Raw genomic sequence first — 23,788 nt, 5'->3', positions numbered from 1 at the left:
GCCCAGTGTGCCCGCCGTGAAGTCTGTCTCTGCTTAAAGCAGTAAATCATCAAATCATTGTTTTAAAAGTCACTATTTGTGCATTTTTGTTGCTTATCGAAAGACAGAATGTTACACTTTGACTATGAGAATTACCCTGCACCATGCCGTCAGTCTTGAAGGAAAAATCATAGACTTTTGATTTAAGTTACAAAGATTTACAGTGAGGTTGACAGTTTCGCCCTTTACTCTTATTTGATACATTATGGTGTTTCCCTAGCATGCGGCCTCGTCCACATCCGGGTATTTTCACTGTGTCCTAAGCCAAACCCTTCCTGACAAGCATGAACAACGGGCTGTCTTCTTTTTGATGCAGGGGTGACCTTGGGAAGCACCTTAGGCCCTGCCATGCCACAGGCGCAGATGAGGGGCCAGGGAGGAGCTTATGAAGTCGTCCGCGCCTCCCTTCTGAACGGAGCCTTCTGGAACCCAGGGCAGAGCGTTGATGCAAAGGTTGGTGTTTTGTTTTGTTTTTTGTTGTTTTTTATTTTTTCCTTGAACTTTTCCATCGCAGACGCTGTGAAATCCCATTTATGGCATAGCATTCATGTTGTTTCGTTCAAGGTTTGTCTATCTTGTAATGCTAACTTGATCCTCCTAGAGTGAAATTTTTATTAGGAAGATGAGATAGAAACCGCTTTTGCTGTCTGTTTCTGTGAGTGGCTCCTGCCTGGTTTGCATCAGTTGAAACTTACGTTTCAAAGACACACCGGGGATGACATTTCCAGAGACACACCATTTGTGTTTTTCTTGCTTGAGTGCTGGGTGTTTTTCTATATTTATGTCTAGACCATCAGCCTTTTGGTTTTTATCAATGAATTATGGATAAAAAACATTTTGATGAAAACTTAAAAAAAAAAGCTTGTCATGAGTTTTAATGCAGCGTTATACTTTGTTTACTCGGACACGATCTATTTGAGTCACCTAGGGTGTAAAGCATAATGTAAAATAACTGCAGTATCATCAGTGATTACGTGAAATATTTCTGTGAGTGTGATCCGCCAAGTCTACGGGATTTTCTAGAATTTCAGAACTTGTTGGGACCCCTGGGAAGCTACAGGACCTATAAAAATATGAGCCCGTCAGAGAGATCACGCAGATGGTTTTGTCCTTGGGATTAGATAGAACTCCAGGTTACTTTTCATAATAAAAACAGGTGTTTTGGTTTTTTTGGATTTGGGACTGTGACAGCCCTCTACAGCTTACTGGAAGGGCTGTCATGGGCCACCTGGATGTCAGTAATGATAACATGATTTTGTGGCTTTAATTCGATTGTTTTTTTTGAGAGGTTTCCAGTTGAAAGTGGGCCTTCAGGAACATCAGAGGTTTGGTTCAAGGGATCCGAATGCCAAATCTACACTTCTGGGATATCCCTGTTCCATGAATCCTGTTGCTGACTGAATACACAACGTGCATGTCAGTCACGGTGGTCCCGACGTTTCCGGGAAGAAAACTTCGGGCGTGAGGGACCCTTTCGTCATGCCATGAGTCAGCCAAATTAGACACGATGTGATAGATGCAGAAAAAGAGAAGTAAAAAACCTAATAAAGAAAGTACTCAAAGTATTGCTAGGTCCCCACACTAACACACACATGCTGAACAAGCTGCGGTTTCCTGGGTGACGGAAGCGTCATGAGGCTTTCCCTGGGGGTGGGATCGCTGGAGTTAGCAAGAAAGTACAGGATGCTCCTTAGCACTTGGATTTCAGATGAACCAGGCATTTTATTTTTCTTTTTTTGTATAAATAAGTCCCAGACAATATTTGGGGACATATTTAAACAAACAAACAAACAAAATTCACTGTTTATCTAAAATCCAGATTTATTAACTGGTGTTCTATAATTTATCCTGGTATCCCTACCTGGGGTGGGGGGTCAGAGCACCAGCTGGTGTGGGTCGTGCTGTGCCACTAGAATGGGCCACTTCCGGGTGGCTCTGGTTTCTGACCCCGGCTCCACCCTTCCGGCCAGCACCTGTCTTGCTGATGTCGCAAGGCACACCGGAGAAGAAGCACCATGTCGGCGGGCCCACCCGGCAGCCTCATAACTGCAGGCCACCGGCAGCATCTCTGCAGAAAACTAGGAGAAACTGTCCCTGCTTGAGAGCTCTCCCAGCCCCTTCTGGGGTTCCACCCACAGGACTAGAACTGAGCAGGTAGCAGGCTCATACCCACAGCACTAAGGTCACTCCAGGGTACTGGTGTTATTCAAGGGAATGGGAAGCTGGCTGACTTGGGGAATGGCATTTTGTGGTAATGCCATGGGGCTCCTGTGACCAGCATTATGGCACTATAATTACAATGTGAACCCCTTTGCAGTAGTTAGCCATCAGGACCCCGCATGGATGGACAGGGGTGCATGTGAGTGTCAGCATGTCCATGCACGTTTGCCATAATTCTCCATGAAACTGGTGTGTATACCTATTGTGGGACTAGGGATTATGGCCAGTGGTGTATGTGGGTCTTTCCTTGTTAGCAGACATAACAGGGACTGTTTTAACTTTCCATCACTTGAACGGAATGTCTCTTCAGGTATGTAAAACCCACATGAGGGAATAGCCTCACAGCACAGCTCTGCCTGCTGTGCCTTAGAACAGAGACACCCCTTCCTCCTTCCCCCTCCCTCCCCTCCTTCCCCCTCTCTCTCCTCCTTCCCCTCGATCCCCTTCCTTCCCCCTCCCTCCCCTCCTTCCCCCTCCCTCCCCTCCTTCCCCCTCCCTCCCCCTCCTTCCCCCTCCCTTCCCCTCCCTTGCCTTCCTCCCCCTCGATCCTCCTCAATCCCTCTCAATACCCCTCCCTCCCCTCCCTCCTCCTCCCTTCTCTTCCCTCTCCTCCCTCCCTCTTGATCCCCCTCAATCTCTCTCAATTCCCCTCACTCCCTTCCCTCCCTCTCCTCCCTCATTTCTCCTCCCTCCCCTCCCTCCTCTTCCTTCTCCCTCATTTCTCCCTCACTCCCCCTCCCTCACCCTCCCTCTCCCACCTTCTCCCTCACTCCCCCTCCCTCCCCCTCCCTCTCCCTCCTTGTCCCTCCCTCCCCCTCCCTCCCTCTCCTTCTCCCTCATTTCTTCTCCCTCCCCCTCCCTCTCCCACCTTCTCCCTCACTCCCCCTCCCTCACCCTCCCTCTCCCTCCTTCTCCCTCACTCCCCCTCCCTCCCTCTCCTTCTCCCTCATTTCTTCTCACTCCCCCTCCCTCCCCCTCCTTCTCCCTCACTCCTCCTCCCTCCCTCTCCTTCTCCCTCACTCATCCTCCCTCCCTCTCCTTCTCCCTCATTTCTTCTCACTCCTCCTCCCTCCCCCTCCTTCTCCCTCACTACTCCTCCCTCCCTCTCCTTCTCTCTCACTCCCCCTCCCTCCCTCTCCTTCTCCCTCCCTCCCCCTCCCTCCCTCTCCTTCTCCCTCACTCCCCCTCCCTCCCTCTCCTCCCTCACTCCCCCTCCCTCCCTCTCCTTCTCTCTCACTCCCCCTCCCTCCCTCTCCTTCTCCCTCACTCCCCCTCCCTCCCCCTCCTTCTCCCTCACTCCTCCTCCCTCCCTCTCCTTCTCCCTCCCTCACCCTCTCTCTCCCTCCTTCTCCCTCCCTCCCCCTCCCTCCCTCTCCTTCTCCCTCCCTCCCCCTCCCTCCCTCTCCTTCTCCCTCATTTCTCCTCCCACCCTCTCCCTCCCTCTCCTTCTCCCTCCCTCCCCCTCCCTCCCCCTTCTTCTCCCTCCCTCCCCCTCCCTCCCTCTCCTTCTCCCTCATTTCTCCTCCCACCCTCTCCCTCCCCCTCCTTCTCCCTCACTCCCCCTCCCTCCCCCTCCCTCCCCCTCCTTCTCCCTCACTCTCTCTCCCTCACCCTTTCTCTCCCTCTCTCCCCCTCCCTCCCTCTCCTTCCACTTCCCTCCACCTCCTTTCCCTCCTTCCTCCCTTTCCCTCCTTCCCCCTCCCTCCTTCCCCCTCCCTCCCTCTTTCCCCCTCCCTCCCCCTCCCTTTCCCTCCCTCCTTCTCCCTCCCCCTCCTTCCCCCTCCCTCTACCTCCCTTCCCCCTCCCTCTACCTCCTTTCCCCCTCCCTCTCCCTCCCTTTGGCCTGAGATTGAAATATGTGATAGGATAGTAGGACCTTTACAGATGAAGAATTAAGCCATGGTGGGCACTGACAGTTCAGTTGGAAGGGTAGGGGAATGGGGGGGGGCTGTGGCTTTGTCTGTCTGGATCCCTCACAGGAGGCCCTGTGTGTTTTCCCCTCTCGGGCTCACTGTAAGAATGAGATGAAACAGTGGCTGTAAAAAAAATATGTTGGAAACTAAAACACGACTCGATACGTGTAAGGCAACATGGAAAGTTTACAGTGCCTTTAGGGGCCGATCTCCACTTTCACGTCTTGCAAAAAAGCCAACCCGGATCCAGGGAAGGCTTGTCAAGGTGTGATTGATCATGAGGTGACCTCAGCTGAGCTCAGCCCTGCAATGCTCCAGGAAACTTCTGATTTCCAGCTTCCCTTATGGAAATGGTACATGAAATAGAAGATAAACAAGCGAATGGATTAGAACCGGAAACCAAAGCTTCCTTAGCTGGTTGCGGGTCTCGGCTATCCAATATCAAGTAGCAGCTAATTAAAGCAGCGGAGATGGGCTCTACCCCCAACACTTCCATCTGCTGTGTCTCACAGATGAGAGCCTCAGCCCTGCTCCCCGCCCCCCAGTAACCATCTGGTTCGCCCCGGCCCCATCAGCCTGCTCTGCGGGCTAGGCACGCCCCCCACCCCACACCCCTCGGTAGCAGCTTCCACTCCCAACACTTCGTCACAGCTGCTCTGGCGAGGTCACAGGTGCCCCCCATGCCGGTGCGTGCCATTCACGCGTTAGCTACTTATCTCGACATCGATTCACTCTCCTTTGAAATTCTCACTTCCTTTGGCTCCTGAGCCCTGTTTCCCCTTGTTTCTCCTCATATGTTTTTAATTATTGGTTTTAGTCCTCACTTGGGCTTCGTCCTTTAACTGTTGGATAAACTGAGTTTCTCCTTGGGCCACTTCTGGCGAAGGGCTCCCCCCGGCCATGTCATTCACCCCCGTGGGCTCACTGTCCACCTCTAGCAGGGAGGAGACGGGGCTCACACCAGTAACCATAGCCACCACGGCCACCACGCTCCTGCTCCTGCTGTGTGTGGAGGGCTGTGTCAGGCACATTGCGTCGGCCAGGCTTGCCGTTTGTCTGACACACGTTGACTTAACATCCACATCACTCACCCGGCCTTGACCCTGGGCCTGGCCATGGACCTCTCACCGCTTCAGGCAGCTCCAGCCAAAAGCTCCCAGTTACTGACAAATGCTTCGTGCCCCAAAGTAGATGCAGCCCCCCACCCATGTGTTCCATGTAATTGTCTCTAGAAGATAAGATTGTTGCCCTGGCCAGTTGGCTCAGTGGTAGAGCGTCGGCCTCGTGTGTGGAAGTCCTGGGTTTGATTCCCAGCCAGGGCACACAGGAGAAGCATCCATCTTCTCCACCCTTCCCCCTCTCCTTCCTCTCTGTCTCTCTCTTCCCCTCCCGCAGCCAAGGCTCCATGGGAGCAAAGTTGGCCCAGGCGCTGAGGATGGCTCCATGGCCTCCACCTCAGGCACCAGAATGGCTCAGGTTGCAACAGAGCAATGCCCCGGATGGGCAGAGCATCACTCCCTGGTGGGCGTGCCGGGTGGGATCCCAGTCGGGCGCATGCAGGAGTCTGTCTCTCTGCCTCCACGCTTCTCACTTCAGAAAAATACAAAAAAATTAAAATAAAATTAGAAATTAGAAAAAAATTAGGAAAGATAAGATTGTCATCCCTCATCTGCCCTGAAGTCAGAGGTCGAACCCCCGGCTAGTTCCCAAGGCCCCTTCTCTGGATGGGCCTGTTCTGACCTGCCAGCCACAAAGGTCCTCCCCGGGCCTTTGACCTTGGCAGCCACATGCACCTCTGCGGTGTGCAGTCATCCCACGGACACACTCGGCTCACGCAGACTGAGCCTGCAGATGTGGCAGAAACAGCAGCCACATGCACCTCTGCGGTGTGCAATCATCCCACGGACACACTCGGCTCACGCAGACTGAGCCTGCAGCCGTGGCAGAAACAGCAGCCACATGCACCTCTGCGGTGTGCAGTCATCCCACGGACACACTCGGCTCAGCAGACTGAGCCTGCAGACGTGGCAGAAACAGCAGCCACATGCACCTCTGCGGTGTGCAGTCATCCCACGGACACACTCGGCTCACGCAGACTGAGCCTGCAGACGTGGCAGAAACAGCAGCCACATGCACCTCTGCGGTGTGCAGTCATCCCACGGACACACTCGGCTCACGCAGCCTGAGCCTGCAGACGTGGCAGAAACAGCAGCCACATGCACCTCTGCGGTGTGCAGTCATCCCACGGACACACTCGGCTCACGCAGACTGAGCCTGCAGACGTGGCAGAAACAGCAGCCACATGCACCTCTGCGGTGTGCAGTCATCCCACGGACACACTCGGCTCACGCAGACTGAGCCTGCAGACGTGGCAGAAACAGATGCTGCCGACCCCCCACTGAGACTGGCCATCTGTCCTCTGACATCCCCAAGGAGGTGCTAGATATCACTCCACAGCAGGGCCCCGAAACAGGCCAACTCCGCTATGCCCAGCCCAAGAAACAGTGTTCTGGAGAGAAGAGGTGGCCATGTTGAACTCGTACAAAAGCAGGAAAACTGAAAGGTATTTGCTAGATGGATTTAGACGCTGCCTTTGGTACGACTTCCGCCGTCTGTGCTGGCTTTAGACCCTAACTTTTCACGACTCGGGGCCCTGCTCCTTGGCACAGATCAGCCTGGGCTGAGTCTCCGTCCGTCACTTTGTGTTTCTAATTCTCCCAGCAGGCATGGCCTTCCCGGGGGTGGTGGCCTCAGCCTTGCACCCTCACCTCTTGCCTGACAGTCCCCCGAGGCTAGGTCTGGGACACAGGAGAGTCCTGCGGGCCTGGACTCCTGCTTTGGACTCACAATAACCCCCACTCCCGGCCATGACCCCCGTGCCCACCCTGCTGGGGAGAGAGCCTAGAGAGGTGAGAGCTGGTACCTCTGTGGCTTTGTCTGGGAACTCGAACATTTCAAGAATCAGTGAGGCTTTGTACAGTGGGAGGAGAAGAGTGCCGAGACCTGAAGAAATGGAGTCCGACTCCCGCACAGACTTCTGCCTTGCTGTGTGGTGTTGGGCAGGTGACTAGCCCTTGCTGGACCTCCATTTCCTCCTCCCTGCCTGACACGGTGCCCTGGGCATGCTCAGTCGACATCAGCCACTCTCCTTTCCCTGAGCTGGTTCTGGGCCTTCCACTCATACTGTGACCAGGCTTCCAAACTCAGCACCCTTGCCATTGGTGCTGGATGGTTCTTTATTGTGTGTGGAGGGGCAGAGGGCTGCGCTGGGCACTGAGGGACATTTAGTGGTATCCCTGCCTGGCCTCTACCCACCAGATGCCAGTAGCACCCTCCCCTCCAGTCATGTCAACTCCAAATGTCCCCTGGGGGAGCAGGGTACAAAATGATCCCAGGTTCAGAACTGCTCCACAAGGAGGAAAGCTAAGATGGGAAAGGAGACTGACAGTAACTGGACCTTCCCTTGACTTTGGATGGAGCTAGACCAGAGGCCGGCAAACCTCTTCTGTATAGAACTAGACAGGGAGTATCTTCCGCTGCGTGGGCCCCGCGTGCTGGGTGGCAGCTGCCCGGTCTGCCGTCGTGGTGTAGAGGCAGCCGCAGGTCACCCTGAAGTGAATGGGCGTGGTCATGTTCCAGTAAGACTTATTATGGACATTGAAATGTGAATTTAATTTCCACGTGTAATGGAATACAGTGGTCCCTTGTCTGTCGAGGGGATTAGGTGCCAGAACCCCCCGCAACAGGTGAAAATCTGAGAAGTAGCAACCTTAGTTCTATTTTATCATTTAGATATACATATTTTAAGGCTTTATTTTGATTTCATATTCTTTTAATGTGTTTAATTAATATTTTTATATTCAGTTTTTAGCTTGAACATGCTTATTTTATTGCAAAAATAATTAAAATAATAAATATATAAAAATACCTATATACCACGAAATCCTGCCCTATAGCGAAAAATCCATGATACAAAATTAGATGTATACAATTTAAAAATCCACCATACGATGAGACCACGAAAAGTGAATCATGAAATGGCGAGGGATGACTGTATTCTTCTTTTAAAAAAATAAAATAAACGGGTGCCCCTGGGTGTGCCCAGCAGCTCTGCAAAGAGGGTACTATTGTGCACGTTTGCAGGCGAGATGCTCACGGGTTAGAAGGGGAAGTCACAGGACGAGTGACTGAACCCAGGTCCATCAGAATCCAGCCCAGTGATCTCCCCACAGCACCGGCGGCCTCCGGGAAGACTTCTGCCTTTTTTCCTTTGTGCGTCGTCGTATCAGGACTGGTTCCCGAGTCTGGACTGCAGAGGCGCTTGTGAGGTTCCAAGGGCAGGTGTGGGGAGCAGCCCTCTGAGAAAGCACGCGTGTTCTTCAAAAGATGTGAGTGGCCTGGCCGGTGGTGGCACAGTGAATAAAGCATCAGCCTGGGACGCTGAGGTCCCAGGTTCAAAACCTCAAGGTCACTGGCTTGAGCACGGGCTCATCCAGCTTGAGTGAGGGGCTGAGGCTTGTGTGTGGGATCACAGACATGACCCCATCATTACTGACTTGAGGCCAAAGGTCACTGGCTTGAAGCCCAAGGTTGCTGGCTTGAGCCAGGGGTCACTGTCTTAGCTGGAACCCCCCTGGTCAAGGCACGTATGAGAAAGCAATCAATAAACAACTAAAGTAACACAACTCCAAGTTGGTGCTTCTCATCTCTCTCTCTCTTCCTGTCTCTCTCTCTGTTTTTCAATCAATCAATCAATCAATCAATCAACAATAGATGTGAGTGCTCCAGCCCACCTCCGTGTTTGGACCTTTCCTGCTCACTCCTCCTTTTTGGCCAACACCCAAAGGGCAAAGCACACCAAGGAACCCTGCTCGATGCCCCAGTGTCCTCGCCTTGGGAGGGGACCCCTCAACAGGGAAAGCACTGGGACCAGGAACCCTGCTCGGTGCCCCAGTGTCCCCACCTCGGGAGGGGACCCCTCAACAGGGAAAGCACTGGGACCAGGAACCCTGCTCGGTGCCCCAGTGTCCCCGCCTCAGGAGGGGACCCCTCAATCAGGGAAAGCACTGGGACCAGGAACCCTGCTCAGTGCCCCAGTGTCCCCGCCTCGGGAGGAGACCCTCAACAGGGAAAGCACTGGGACCAGGAACCCTGCTCGGTGCCCCAGTGTCCCCGCCTCGGGAGGGGACCCCTCAATAGGGAAAGCACTGGGACCAGGAACCCTGCTCGGTGCCCCAGTGTCCCCGCCTCGGGAGGGGACCCCTCAACAGGGAAAGCACTGGGACCAGGAACCCTGCTCGGTGCCCCAGTGTCCCCGCCTCGGGAGGGGACCCCTCAACAGGGAAAGCACTGGGGCCACATATCCACGATGCTCACTGGTAACTCGTGTGTTTTTTGTGACCTCTTAGCAGGGCACTGGTATTATTTTAAAAAAGGCTTTTATTGAATCAGGTCACCCCTATGGTTTCTGCAATACCTCCATCCCCACCCCCCAAGTCTCTAGCATCAACATGGAATGGGGTCTTTTTAAAAAAAAATAAATTATACAAAAGGTACTAGTTTCATCTTGTCAATGTCCTGCCTCCAACCGAAAATTAGCTATTTCTCCAAGGAGCCCAGGTTCATTGGAGAATGGTGTTAGACACCAAGATCAGGACCCCAGTGTGCTCACCACTGCCATAGTGATATAGCTGCTTGGTCTCCTTAGCTTCCAGAGAGAGCAAATATATGTCTGTGCTTATGCTAGGCTTTAAAGGAACAAATCTTAAATGCTGGAGGCACACCACACCTTTCAACACAATATATTTAATTCTAAACATTGTATTGGAGAAAACAGAGCAGCATGGGCTTTTTAATGGCTATACCTGTATAGGTTAAAAAAGAAGAAGAAGAATAGCTAGTTTCAGTAAACAAAATCAGTTCTTGAAATCAAACCCAATCATTACATTCTCTTCCATAAAATGTTATTTAAAAAAAAAAAAAAAATTCCCAACTCTCCTGCATTTGATGGAACTCTGGCTTTGCCTTGCCCTGAGGTGACCCACGCCTCGAGGCTGCTGTTCTGACAATTACCTTAAATTATATGACTGTTTTCTAAAAGTGGCACACAAGAAGGTCATATTATGTGGGCATCACCATTTTCACATGCCAGTTTGACTCCGTGAAGGTACCAAGGGTCGGTCTCCTTTTAGCTTGAACCTGCTAACTTTTGGAGCATATAATTTAAAGATGGGGTCATAACCCGAAACAGAATTGGTGAGAGCACAGGGCTAATGAGACCAGGGTTACGGCTTGTGTCTCCACAACGATTGCCCATTCCCATATTGGTCATTAGCTCAGCTCAGTTTCTTGACCTTACGTGGCACGTCTTACCCCACCTGGCATCTCACAAGGGACACCTCTGACATTCTGTGGGTGGATCAGCCCACATTCAGAAACATTACACACACAGGACACCCCATCACTGAGGGATTATCAGAGCTGTATTTGGATAAGGAGGTGACATATTTTACATGGTTCCCAACTTCGGTCACCCATGACCCATGTGCAGTTATCGTAGCCGAATTATAGAAGCCGCCACACTTCATAGTTTTTGGCACGCTTAATGTACTTACTGATTTTTTTCCCCCTCGAGCACATAAAAGGAATTCAAGTTATGTAAGTGGAGTGTGCTAGATATCTTTTTAAATGCATCTGTCTGTCATTAGCGAAACACATTATACTATTTGAAAACAGTGTTTTAGACCTTTAACAATTCCTCAGTTTTTTTTCATCCAATAGATTATTTACTGAGTATCTCCCCAGGGTGCGATGTTCAGCCATGCAAGTCGAGCTTTGCAGAAATCAGGGAGGAGGGGGGAGGCTCAGGGGAGGGTTCATTTATTCCCAAAGTTGGGCAGTTCAGAACTTGCTCAGCTTCCGAGGCTAGTGGCCGAGCCTAGGGACAAGGCACCAGTCAGTGGAATTCTCTCAAAACGTTTTGAGCAGTAACTTTTGAAAGGAAAAAAAAAAAACCCAAAACTTACTGATGAAAGATTATCCTGTCTTTGGTTTTTTTTAAATTAATTTATTTTTTTAAATTTAGTACAGTTGACATACAGTACTATATTAGTTTCAGGTGTACAGCATAGTGATTAGACAGCTATAAAACTCAACGAAGTGACCCCGCTTTTCTATTGCATTCTTCCGGTATATTCATTTAGTCAACAAATTAGTTACTGGAAATCCACTGTGTTCCAGAGGCCCTGTGCTAGGTGCTACAGAGATGTGGCCTCCTTTTTTTTTTTTTTTTTCATTTTTTTTTTTTTCTGAAGCTGGAAACAGGGAGAGACAGACAGACTCCTGCGTGCGCCCGACCGGGATCCACCCGGCACGCCCACCATGGGGCGACGCTCTGCCCACCAGGGGCGATGATCTGCCCATCCTGGGCGTCGCCATGTTGCGACCAGAGCCACTCTAGCGCCTGAGGCAGAGGCCACAGAGCCATCCCCAGCGCCCAGGCCATCTTTGCTCCAATGGAGCCTTGGCTGCGGGAGGGGAAGAGAGAGACAGAGAGGAAGTCGCAGCGGAGGGGTGGAGAAGCAAATGGGCGCTTCTCCTGTGTGCCCTGGCCGAGAATCGAACCCAGGTCCTCCGCACGCTAGGAGATGTGGCCCCTTTTTTGAAAAATAAAATAAAATAAAAATGCAGAAGCATGGGCAATTTCATCTCGGGACTGCTTTGAAGTTGGCTCCAGCGGAACCCCAGGGAACATCAACTCCTCCGCACATAACAAACATAAGGAAGAGTTAAGGGCCCACCAGGGGTAGCGAATTCTATCACAGCTCCTTTGAAATCTAGACCCTTTTTTTTAATAGTTCAAAACAAGACCGCTGGGGCATATAATCTTCGGCCATGCCTGTTCAGCTAATAGGAATGTGTTTGCACTGCCAAAGGTTATTGCTGGTTTAAGTGTCTTAAGTGGAATGAGTACGTGGGAATACGTCCTATCCCCAGGAGCCGTCGGTCAGCCCCATCGCTGGCGCTGTGTCCCTGCCTCTTTGCTCATCTGGGGCCCGGAGAGCAGACGTTTGCTGTCTTGCAGTTTTATGTCTGGGCTGTGTTGGAGGCACTAGGAATTCCAGCGCTGGGGACCCCTTGCCTCCCAGCCTAGCTCGGGGGAAGCAAGGAGCTTTCTTGAGGTTCATCTCCAGAACTGTCTTCACGGCGGAGTCCCAGGGCTGGCTTTTTCCAGCCTGCTGTTTCGTTGGCAGGTACCGAGGCTCGTCTGGTTCAGCCCAGCCTCCTTCCTGGGAACGCAGCCACCGCGGGAAACGCCTGTGGCCCAGGTACGGGGCACGCTGCTCGCGTTCCGAGCTCCCAGGACGAGAGTCAGAGCCTGCTGAGTCTCACTCCGCGCCCTTCAGGTGCCTGGACGGGTTGAGAAGGCGCCATCCGCAGCAAAGACACAGAACCGGTGTTCTGGAGTCAAACCCAGAACGTCCAGTGCGTTGTTGCTGGTTACGAGGGAAGGGAGCCTGGCCGGGTCCGCCTGGCACTGACAGGCGTGAGGAGGAAGGCGCTGGCTGGCCGAGCTGGCGGGTGGGGAAATGAGTTGGAGACACTTGAAAGATCTTCTCCTATAAAATAAATGTCCAGAAGCTATGGAAATGGACGTCTTTAGTTAAATAAACACCCTCAAAGACAAAACATGTGTATTTTTTTTTTCACTGAAACCATACCAGTTACAACTGCCCATCCTTTCGGATTCCAAGAATCACAACGCACACGGAGCTGGCCTTTTAGACTCGTTAACCTTGGAGGCTGCTCCTTTCAAGAAATTCCTACGGCAGCAAACTATTTTATTGGAAGCAGTCACCCTTAGAATTTCCTTGCTGATGTGTCTGTTTATAAGGTGACCTGGCCAGGAGGAGTGGAGCCAGGGGGTCCGACCCAGCGCTGGAACTTTCTTGCTCTGTGACTTTGGCAAGTTACGTGACCTCTCTGAACCTCTGCTTCTCCAATAAAAAAACAAGAACCCCCCGAAGTACTGGTTTCAAGGGGTGGTTGCTACGATTGATAGGATGGTGTTTAAGTGTCCAGCACACAGCAGGGCGCATCATCAGGATGGTTCCTCACACTCCCCGGGCCGTGAAATGCTCTCGGAAAATCTGGTTTTCAAGGGCACATTTGTTACTAGCATCTTTTTTTTTTTTTCTGCATTTCTCCAAAGCTGGAAATGGGGAGGCAGTCAGACAGACTCCTGCATGCGCCCGACCGGGATCCACCCAGCATGCCCACCAGGGGGCGATGCTCTGCCCATCCAGGGCATCGATCTGTCACGACCAGAGCCATTCTAGCGCCTGAGGCAGAGGCCAAGGAGTCATCCTCAGCACCCGGGCCAACTTTGCTCCAATGGAGCCTTGGCTGCGGGAGGGGAAGAGAGAGACAGAGAGGAAGGAGAGGGGGAGGGGTGGAGAAGCAGATGGGCGCCTCTCCTGTGTGCCCTGGCCAGGAATCGAACCCGTGACTCTTGCACGCCAGGCCGACGCTCTACCACTGAGCCAACCAGCCAGGGCCTGTTACTAGCATCTTAACGGGTCCCTTTACTCTTTGGCTTCCCAAGTCCATCCTTATTGTCGTGGAAGTCTGACCATGTCTTAGAACTGCTTCAAGTCCACCAGTGACCCCCCTTTCTTTCAGAATGAGACCCAAGACCTTTATGAGGGTTGAGGCACTGATCCCTGGCCTGAGCCCCCTTCTGTCTTCCTCACACTGAGTGTCACTTGCACCAACTACTTAGGGTCCCCGGAGGCCCATTTCTGCTGCTGTGCTCCACACGGGTTTCCAGAATATTCTTCCCTTCTGAGCCAGGAGCTCCTCCCTCACTGACCATGTTGTGCCTGTGTCTGTCTGGACTCATCGCAGAGGTTACCTTTCTGACTGGTGTTGTGGACCCAATGTTTGTGCTCCACGCCAAATTCACATGTTGAAGTCCTAACCCCCAGTGTGATGCTATCTGGAGACAGGGCCGTTGGGAGATAATCAGGTCAGGATCAGATTATGATGAGGTCATGAGTGTGGGGCCCACACAATGGGATCAGAGCCTTCTAAGAAGAAACCAGACCTTTCTCTCCGCCACGGGAAGATACAGCAATAAGCTGGCCATCTGCAAGCCAGGGCGAGGGCCCTTACCAAGACCCTCACCATGCTGGGACCCAGCCTTGGTCTTCCCAGCCTTCAGAACTGATATTCAAGCCGCCCAATCGTTGGTATTACATTGTAGCAGCCCACCCAGACTGATGGTCGTTTTTTCCTAAACTCCTTCCGTTCACATCCCTCGCCAATATTCGGTGGGCTGCCAGGAACCCAGTCCGAACCTCCATTATGGGTCAGCTTACCCAGGACTCAGTCAATACCGTCATCATGGGCCAGGTTTTCTGAGTGCCCGGTCAGTCCCTCCATCGTGGCCTGTGTTACCTACATGTGACAGTTGGCTTTCTTATTGGTCTCGCAGGGGAACTGGGAGATCTTTAAAGTCAGGTATGGCATAGTATTCACCACGATATCCTCAGGGTCCATCATAGTGCCACATAGAAGGTCCCCGAAAACGTTCGAGTTAATATTTATGTTTACTTTTGAGAGTCCCCAGTTTTTCAATTATTTCATTTCATTGTCTTTGATCTTGGCATTTGTTTTGGCCTAGTGCTTTTTTATTTAGGTTTGATGAATGCCATAAAAAATGAGGCCCTGGCCGGTTGGCTCAGTGGTAGAGCGTCAGCCTGGCGTGCAGGAGTCCTGGGTTCGATTCCCGGCCAGGGCACACAGGAGAGGCGCCCATCTGCTTCTCCTCCCCTCCCCCTTTCCCTCCTCTCTCTCTCTCTCTCTTCCCCTCCCGCAGCCAAGGCTCCATTGGAACAAAGTTGGCCCGGGCGCTGAGGATGGCTCCATGGCCTCTGCCTCAGGCGCTAGAGTGGCTCTGGTTGCAACAGAGCGAAGCCCCAGGTGGGCAGAGCATCGCCCCCTGGTGGGCATACCAGGTGGATCCCGGTTGGGTGCATGTGGGAGTCTGTCTGACTGCTTCCCCGTTTCCAACTTCAGAAAAATACAAAAAAAACCCGGAAAATGATTTTCAGAAATAGTTTAACAAACCAAGCATTTTCCTTAGGCAGCTGGACTTTCTTTCTTTCTTTCTTTTTCTTTCTCTTTCTTTCATTTATTTTTTTATCAAATTTATTGAGGTGACATTGGTTCACAAAACCATACAGGTTTCAAGTGTACAGCTCAACACAACACTGTCTGCACGCTGCCTCGTGCGTCCATCGCCCCAAGTCTCTTTCTGTCCCCATGTCCCTCCTCCCGCTCTGCCCACCGCCACCTCGCCCACCCCCTCTCCCTCTGGCTGTTGCTACCCTGTTGTGTGTGTCTATGTGTCATGTATATATGGTTTTCTTTTCTTTTTCTTTGGGTTTTTTTTTGTTTTTTTTTTGCTTAATCCCTCCCTGCATTTTCAAATTATTGAAAATGTTACTGCAACCTGTGAGCTCTTAGGCTAATCTCTTTCCCTAAAAACATATCTGTCATATCTGATTGACTCAGGTGTGTCCCGTTTGTGAGTGAATGGCACTCCCAAAGTGTGGCCGAAATGAGAGGTCCAGTCCTTCAACGGGGGCCCCGCCGACGTGATGCTCTGTGCGGAGCGGAACCGCGGCCCGCCCTGGACTCAGCCTGGCCTTGCCTCTCCACATGAGAGCTCTCTCAGGCCACATCCTGCCCACACCACCCTCAGCTGGCTTCTGCGGAGCCACACCTGGGACATCTGGTCTCCTCTCCTGGAACGAAAGCAGCTTCCTTTCCTACATTCTCGGGATGTCTGTTCACACCCCTCTCTCCTGGCCCAGTTCCCCTGTACCCTCGGCAACCCTGAATGGGGCCACGGCTGTGCCGTGTCCACCGGCCCCTCTGTGTGAAGCCGTTCAGGACGAAGCCTGCGAACTCCTCTTCCAGCCCTGGCTTCTCCTCGCATCCTGGCTTCTCCTCGCATCCGGGCTTCTCCATGCGCTCCCAGCTTCTCCTCGCGCTCCTTGCTTCTCCTCGCATCCTGGCTTCTCCTTTTGTCCCGCTTCTCCTCGGCTTCTCCTCACGCCCCCAGCTTCTCCTCGTGTCCCAGCTTCTCCTCGTGCTCCCAGCTTCTCCTCATGTTCGGGCTTCTCCTTGTGCTCCTGGCTTCTTCTCACATCCCTGGCTTCTCCTCACGCCCCCAGCTTCTCCTCGTGCTCCCGGCTTCTCCTCATGTTCGGGTTTCTCCTCGTGTTCCCGGCTTCTCCTCGTGCCCCCAGCTTCTCCTCGTGCTCCTGGCTTCTCTTCGCATCCCCTGCCTCTTCTCCTAAGGACAGCCCTAGGCACTGGCCCATGCGTGCCCGTTTCTGATCTCTGTCCACGAGCCTCTCCAACAACCTTACTCTCTCTGGGTGAGCCTCCCTCCCTCTGCCCTAAAGCCCCCTCCTCACGGAAGCCAACTGGTCTGAGCAGGTCCCCACTCTGTGGCTGCTGTCATTGTTCTCTGTTTCTCTCACCGTCTCACCCTTTACTTGCTTGTACCCTGGTTATTGTGTCTATGCCCCCCCCAAAAGACTGGATCTTCTGTGCCCAGAGGATGGAGACAGACCTCTTTGGTCACCACTGTCCCCAGAGTCCCTCACAGGAGCTTGTGTGGTAAACACCGATAATCTCTGCTGGGCAGGCAGGCGTCACCTTGAGCAGATGGTGCTGATGGGGCCCCTGTGTTCTCTGCCTCCTCCCTGTTATGTGGTCTCCTGGGGCCTCAGGCCATTCCTTGTAAAATCCTAAGAAGTCCTTCTCTTTCTAGAGTAGGAAACTTTGTTCCCAATTAGCATATTTTGCATTTTCTAAGGTGATTTTTTTTTAAGCTGGCTCTATTTATCATCTGATAAACTGCTCCTCGGTGGAATGATCCTCGCCCTTCCGACGCCACCCTCCCACCCCCATCCCCCATTCAGCCAGGGTTGGTCTGTGTCACCCGTAAAATAAGGCAGAAGCGACAGCATGTAACCTTCCCGTTTTCCCCTTGGTCTCCTGGATCAGTCCCTTTGGGGGAAGCCGGCTGTCGGGCCAGGAAACTGGGTAACCTGCCCCGTGGAGGGAGCCCCGTGGGGAGCGGTGACCTCCCCGTGTCCAGGCAGTGTCAGGAGCCCCCCGCGTCCGCGCCATCCAGTCCCGTCAAGCCCTCCGGTGCCTGCAGCCCCACTGACGTCTGTAAGCAAAGCAGCTACAACCTGTCTGCAGCGGAGCAGATGCCTCCGCGTCCCAAAGGGAAGGCACTCACCTCGAAGGGAGGCAGGTGAGTCAGCAGGTGTGGACAACGTGAAGGAAAAGAGAGACATCCAGTCTGAAGACCGGACCCAGCGGCACGCCAGCTCCGCAGCGCCCCTCCCCCTGGGCGTGGGCGGGCGCGTGCCCGCGTGTGGCCTGCAAGGAGGGGACGTAGTCCACCAGTTTTGGGAAAATAAGTCGTGCTGACCCTGACATGGTCGGTGGGACGGTTGTCTGCTGACAGACAAGAGAGGCTTCATTCCTGAAGGGGGGAAAGGCTAAGACAATAAACAGAGTGAGTGCTTGAGGAAGCCGATGGCGGTCTTGCTCTCATGTTTGGCTTGGTTTTTAGGCTTAATGACAAAGAATTCAGAGCGAGAACCTCAGAAGAGGTTTCTGCCTGTTTATACGTCCCTGTTCCTTGAAGGCCCCACCACCCACCACAGGCCCGCCTCCTCCCTGAAGCCTTCCCTGACCACCCAGGCTCCATTGACCCCACGGTCCCCAAACCACCCCCTCCACTGTGTGGTCAGGACCACCCAGCTGCACACAGCATTTCTCCTCCTGTGTGTGTGTTGAGGAGAGACACAGCCCAAGTCCAACCACACTGACCCAGAGGCACGGCCAGCTTCTCACGTCAGGGGCTGTGATTTTCGGGGTGGGGGGACCCAGCTGTCAGAGAGGTGGGGAGCAGGAGTGTCCACGAGGCCCTACACCACCTCCTCCATCATCCCATGGTCTCCTCTCCCCCGGTGTTGTTCCTGCCCTGGGTCTTCCCTGGCCCTTCTCACGTCTTCTTCTTATGGTCCTGTCTGCCCGGCCCATAGCATCATGAGACTGTTTATAAAATTATTGTGTTTGAGAGTGGGTCCCAGAGGACTAACCGTCCTCCTCCAGCTTCATGTCTAATGTTACCCCTTCCCCGTGACAAGAGCTGAATTCTGTCTGTGTCCAACAAACGTGGGTGGAAGGCCGGGGTCACTTGATAAACAGTGTGCCCCGAGAAATGCGCTCTCAGACAGACGTGTAGCTCTTGAGTCAAAAGTGTGTCCCGTGCGGCATTGAAATGGGAGTTCCAGAGTTAACTAGATGTCATTTTGTTTTTAAGTCTCCTTTCCTAAATCATCGAACTCTAATTGACTGTCTTCTCTATGCCAGACTCTCAGATATAAAATGAATTACATGTAATCCCTGTCCCCCCAGGAGATTTCCAACCACCTAAGTGGAGGAAAGTGTTCCTCGAGCTACAGAGCCACACCCAGCCCAGGGAGGCGAGGCGGGCACCGGACCCAGTGCGGGCAGGGTTGCCATATTTTGTGGGCACAGCGTAGTGGAGGCTCCCTGGGCTTTTATCTTGCACTGCACTTCAGTAGACTAGCGCCCCCTACAGGCAGAAACCTTGTCTTTTATTTAGAAACCACTGCCTGACCTTATGCTGGGGAAAATGGTTACTAATCTCGTCACAGTGCACAGTTTCCTGTATCGGTTCCTTCTCGCTGAACAGACAGAATTCAGCTCCTGATAATATCACTGAGCACATGGTGCTCTGCCTTAGGGCCTCAAGCTTCTATTTCCTGAGTAAGTTTCACATATCGTCCCGTTGAAAATGAGACCGGCAACCTCACCGGTGGTTTACAATCGACAGCAGTGTCCTGCTATTTACATTCTTTTGAGTTAACTCCCAGTTTTTACATACCCACCTTTCTGTTCCCCAGCTCTTCTCCCGGGTGCTGAGGTCGGCCTTGTCACCGGGGACGGGGACGGGGACGGGGACAGGGATGTGCCGTGTGACTGATGCAATCTGGCCCTCCCCCGCCTGTGGCAAGGTCGGCACCACCTGAAGCCCTGGTCTCTGCCTCTGGGGTCTTCAGCCTTCTTGGTATTTGTACTCGGTGGTGTCTCTCTCTCTCTCTCTCTCTCTCTCTTCCTTCCACCTGCTGGATTCCTTGGCCTCGGGGTTTTCCTTCTCTCCTCCAGCCTCCCTAACCGCTCCACCAGCTCTTCCCCCGTCCACGCTCTCGCCCGCCAGCCTCCTACGTGTCTGCGACTCCCCGGGTGCCGTCTGCCACCCCCTTCCCACTGCGTCTCTCTCGGTCCTCTTGGCACTCACCAAGGCTTCCGCTCCGACCTCTGTCAGCAGGACAGAGTCCTCACCTCCCGCCCTGCGCTTCTGCAAGGCTCATCTCAGGCTGGATGTGACGTTGTTCTCTCTGCTTGCTAGTCCCCAGAAGTGCATTTCTGTGCATCCCCTTGAATTATCTCCCCTCCCGGGACCCAGCTCGCCTTCCAGCCTGGTTTTGGGATGGACGCTGGTGAGAATGAGGATCTGTTGTTGAGAATCACCTAGTGTGCACACTGCCTCTTGGTTGTGAAGGACAGAAATCAAAAGCCTGCTTGTGTTAAGTAGGGATTTTTTTTTTTTTTTATCACTACACTGAAAAGGCCTGGGCTGTTTCCTGGCTTTAGACATGGTAGGATGGAGAGACTCAATAGGTATCCTCAGAACCAGTATTTGTTCTCCAAAGCTCTGTTTCCACGGAGGCCCAGACTTCATGGTGGCAACAGAGCTGCCAAGGGCTGCCATCTCACATCTCTCCCTCTGCAGTCCCAGCGCACATGTTCCCTTTCTCAGCAGTGGACACAAGAGGCCTTGGGCTGAGTCTCTGAGGACTGATTTGGGCCGTTTGTCAACACTGGAAGTGATCAGTGTGGTCCAAGGACAAGGCTACATGGCTGGCCCAGCCTGGGCCGTATGTCCATCTTTGGCACAGGGAGGAGGAATCTTCCAGAACTGAGTCAAAGATAGATAATCCCAAGGACTGAGTGGGAGAATGACAACTCCCCCAAAGAGCCCCGGGTGCCAGGACAGTGTGAGGGGACAATGGAAGGCAAGCAGGCAGAAATGACAGGTGTCGACTCCATGGAACAAATGCATCTCTGCAGTCATCCGAGGAGCCGCTTCCTGACAGCTGACAATGCGCCAGGCGCGGACTGGTAAGTGATAAGAGTTGACCTCCAGCTATGGGTGTGATATTAAAAGGACTTCTGTGTGTCACAGCTGTTGTGTGCAGTTGCTAACTATGGGGTGATACTGCTGCTTATCTGAGATGTGATGTTCAGATGTCCTCCACGGCAAAGCACGCCAGGCATCGGCCAGGGTACAGCAAATATTTTTAAACTTCTGGGATATGGTTCAAGGGTATGTCCTCAAATAGAAAACCAGAGTTTGAAAAAAGGTTGTCAGAACCCCTCTTCCTCAAAACTCGAGTTACATTTACACAGGGACCGGGAAGGAGTTTGCTCTGATACTCCCTGTTGAAAATGCTAAGGAAATGAATAGTGAAAGCGAGATTTCTGTGAGGCTGTCTAGAGCCGTAAAGGAAAGGTATGGGCTGTCGAGAGCTGCTTGGACTTCAGCAGGTCAGGCCTGCTTGCTTCGGAGGCTGGGATGCCGCTTGGAAAGGCAGAAGGAAGTCTCCCATGCCCTCTTGGTGGTCCGGGGACAAGGACCAGCTAGAGGGATGGGGTTTGCAGCCATCACGCAATTGCCCTCCCCCTCGTGCCAGATTTTAAGTTGATGTGGGTGAGGAGGCTCACAGAGGAGCTTCGGACCTCCAAAGGATAGACTAAACCTCTTCTGCCACTCTCTCAGGGATGAGAGGGTAGGAAGCCTGCGGAGTTCCAGGACCTGGAGGGTGTCACCCTCAGAACACAGACACTCATCAGAGACAGACTGAGTCTTACTAAAGGTGCAACCCAACCCAGTCCCAGCTTGGCTCCTGACCGGCGAGGGCCGTATCCCATCGGCCTGGTCCACTCACAGAAGGAAGGCTGCCCTCTCCACAGTGGGAATTAGCACCTGGAGCCTGTAGGGCACTTTCATATACAATGTCTGGCATAAAATAGAAAGACATGCAAAACAAAAAAATAAGACAGGCAGTTGTGACTGACAATCAGGAGACAAAAACAAACAATAAAAGAAGAGTAACAGAGACTCTAGATATTATGATTAGTTGAAAAGGACTTAAAAATCATTAGCATTAGGTAGCTCAGGGGGTTAGAGCATCGTCCCAACATGCCGAGGTTGAGGGTTCAATCCTCAGTCGGGGCACCTACAAGAATCACCAATGATGCATAAATAAGTGGAACAACATGCCAATGTTTCCCTCTCTCTATCTCTCTTCCTTCCTCTCTCTCTAAAAATCAATTTTAAAAGATAATTAGCATTGGTATAGTAAAAAAAAAAGTTCAAAATGGAAAAAAAGCTGAAAATGGAGAATTTCTACAGCAGCTTGGAATCTACAAAATAAATCAACTGGACATTCCACAACTGAATGATACAACATCTAAAGTTGAGTTTTCATTTGAAAGTTTAAGAGCACAATGTAAACAGAAGTGAGGAGTAGTGAACCTGAAGGCCGAGAAACAGAGAAATACATGAAACACACAGAAATGGAAAGAACATAGCAGAGCATGTGAAACAGAAGTCTAACTCCCATGTAATTGGAACCCCTTAAGTAAGTGAAGGAGAGAGGGACTTGGGGAGAAGCGTCACCCTAGAGAAAGGACCCAGAACGCTTGAAAAGTGATGAGCAGCAGTCCTTCCATTCTTTCAGGGGACTCAGTGGGTTCCAATCAGGAGGAATACAAAGGCAACCTCATCAAGCTGTGGAAAGTCGAAGTCCAAAAGCAAATCTTTAAAATGTCCAGAAGAAGCAAGACATTCCAAGGAGGAAAACTAAGATGGAGAGCTGAGATTTCAATGGACATGCCTGTGCCAGAAGAAATGGGAAGATGCTTTGAAAGGGCTGAAAGTAAGCAAAGAAAAAAACAACTTTCCCACCTAGAATTCAAACCCAGTGAAAATATTCTTCAAAAACGAATGAGCCTGACTAGGCGGTGGCACAGTGGATAGAGCGTCGGACTGGGATGCAGAGGACCTGAGTTCGAGACCCCAAGCTCGCCAGCTTGAGTGCGGGCTCATCTGGTTTGAGGAAAAGCCCACCAGCTTGAACCCAAGGTTGCTGGCTCCAGCAAGGGGTTACTCGGTCTGCTGAAGGCCCACGGTCAAGGCACATATGAGAGAGCAATCAATGAACAACTAAGGTGTTGCAACGCGCAATGAAAAACTAATGATTGATGCTTCTCATCTCTCTCCGTTCCTGTCTGTGTGTCCCTGACTATCCCTCTCTCTGACTCTCTCTCTGTCTCTGTAAAAAAAAAAACACAAAAAAAACAAAACACGAATGAGAAATCACGGTGGTTAAGGACAACCGGGAGATGATGGAATTTATATCCGACAGACTGCATCTGAGAGAACTATCAAAGGCTGTTCCTCAGGTTGAAGAAAAAGTATACCAGACAGAAACATAGAACTGCAGGACACATGAGAAAAATAAACATGTTGGTGAATATCAGAGTATTGACTGTTTAACAGAATAATAATGAGATGTTTAAGGATTGCAACATGTGTTGACAGGAAATAGATGACATCAGTAGGACAAAGGGAGAGACAGCTGAACGGCTGTGATATTGTTGCATTGTTCTGAAAGCAGTGCAGATACTAATGTAAGACACACTCTGTAAGCCAGGGGTCCCCAAACTACGGCCCGCGGGCCACAAGCGGCCCCCTGCGGCCATTTATCCAGCCCCCGCTGCACTTCCGGAAGGGGCACCTCTCTCATTGGGGGTCAGTGAGAGGAGCACATTGACCATCTCATTAGCCAAAAGCAGGCCCGTAGTTCCCATTGAAATACTGGTCAGTTTGTTGATTTAAATTTACTTGTTCTTTATTTTAAATATTGTATTTGTTCCCGTTTTGTTTTTTTACTTTAAAATAAGATATGTGCAGTGTGCATAGGGATTTGTTCATAGTTTTTTTTATAGTCCGGCCCTCCAACAGTCTGAGGGACAGTGAACTGGCCCCCTGTGTAAAAAGTTTGGGGACCCCTGATGTAAGTCTAGGATGAATACTTCCATCTCTAGAGGAATCACTAAAGGAATAATAACAAAAATGTAAGAAGCTAGTAGGAGAAAATAAAATAATAAAACTGTGGTTTATTATTTTAAAAGGAAAGGACAAATGAAAGAACAAAGCAGCAACAGAACAAGAATCTATGTAGGAGGATGGTAACGATATCAAAATTAAGTGGGGAAAGATAAAAAACAAAAGATTTTCAGATGGAATTAAGAAACCAAACTTCCTATCTGGGATGTACCAGCAATGTACTATAAATATCAATACATACAGAGAAGTACAGACATTTTTATAGAAATAAGAGAGAAGCCCTGGCTGGCTGGCTCAG

The 23,788-nt window shown here is 51.6% G+C and overlaps 1 protein-coding gene and 1 non-coding gene across 2 annotated transcripts in view; both read left to right on the top strand.

Annotated features, from left to right (window-relative positions):
* ADAM12 (ADAM metallopeptidase domain 12) overlaps positions 1-23,788 on the top strand; it is a 311,461-nt gene that overhangs the window by 36,307 nt on the left and 251,366 nt on the right. The window contains 1 exon segment of the mRNA XM_066240397.1: positions 356-492. Within this exon segment, the coding sequence (XP_066096494.1) occupies positions 356-492 (137 nt within the window).
* Positions 5,419-5,494, top strand: TRNAT-CGU (transfer RNA threonine (anticodon CGU)). Its single transcript has one exon. It is a non-coding gene; the product is annotated as a tRNA-Thr (tRNA).

The sequence above is a fragment of the Saccopteryx bilineata genome, chromosome 7 (assembly GCF_036850765.1).
Source record: "Saccopteryx bilineata isolate mSacBil1 chromosome 7, mSacBil1_pri_phased_curated, whole genome shotgun sequence".
Taxonomy (NCBI): Eukaryota; Metazoa; Chordata; class Mammalia; order Chiroptera; family Emballonuridae; genus Saccopteryx; species Saccopteryx bilineata.
This window is presented reverse-complemented; position numbering and strand designations above follow the sequence as displayed.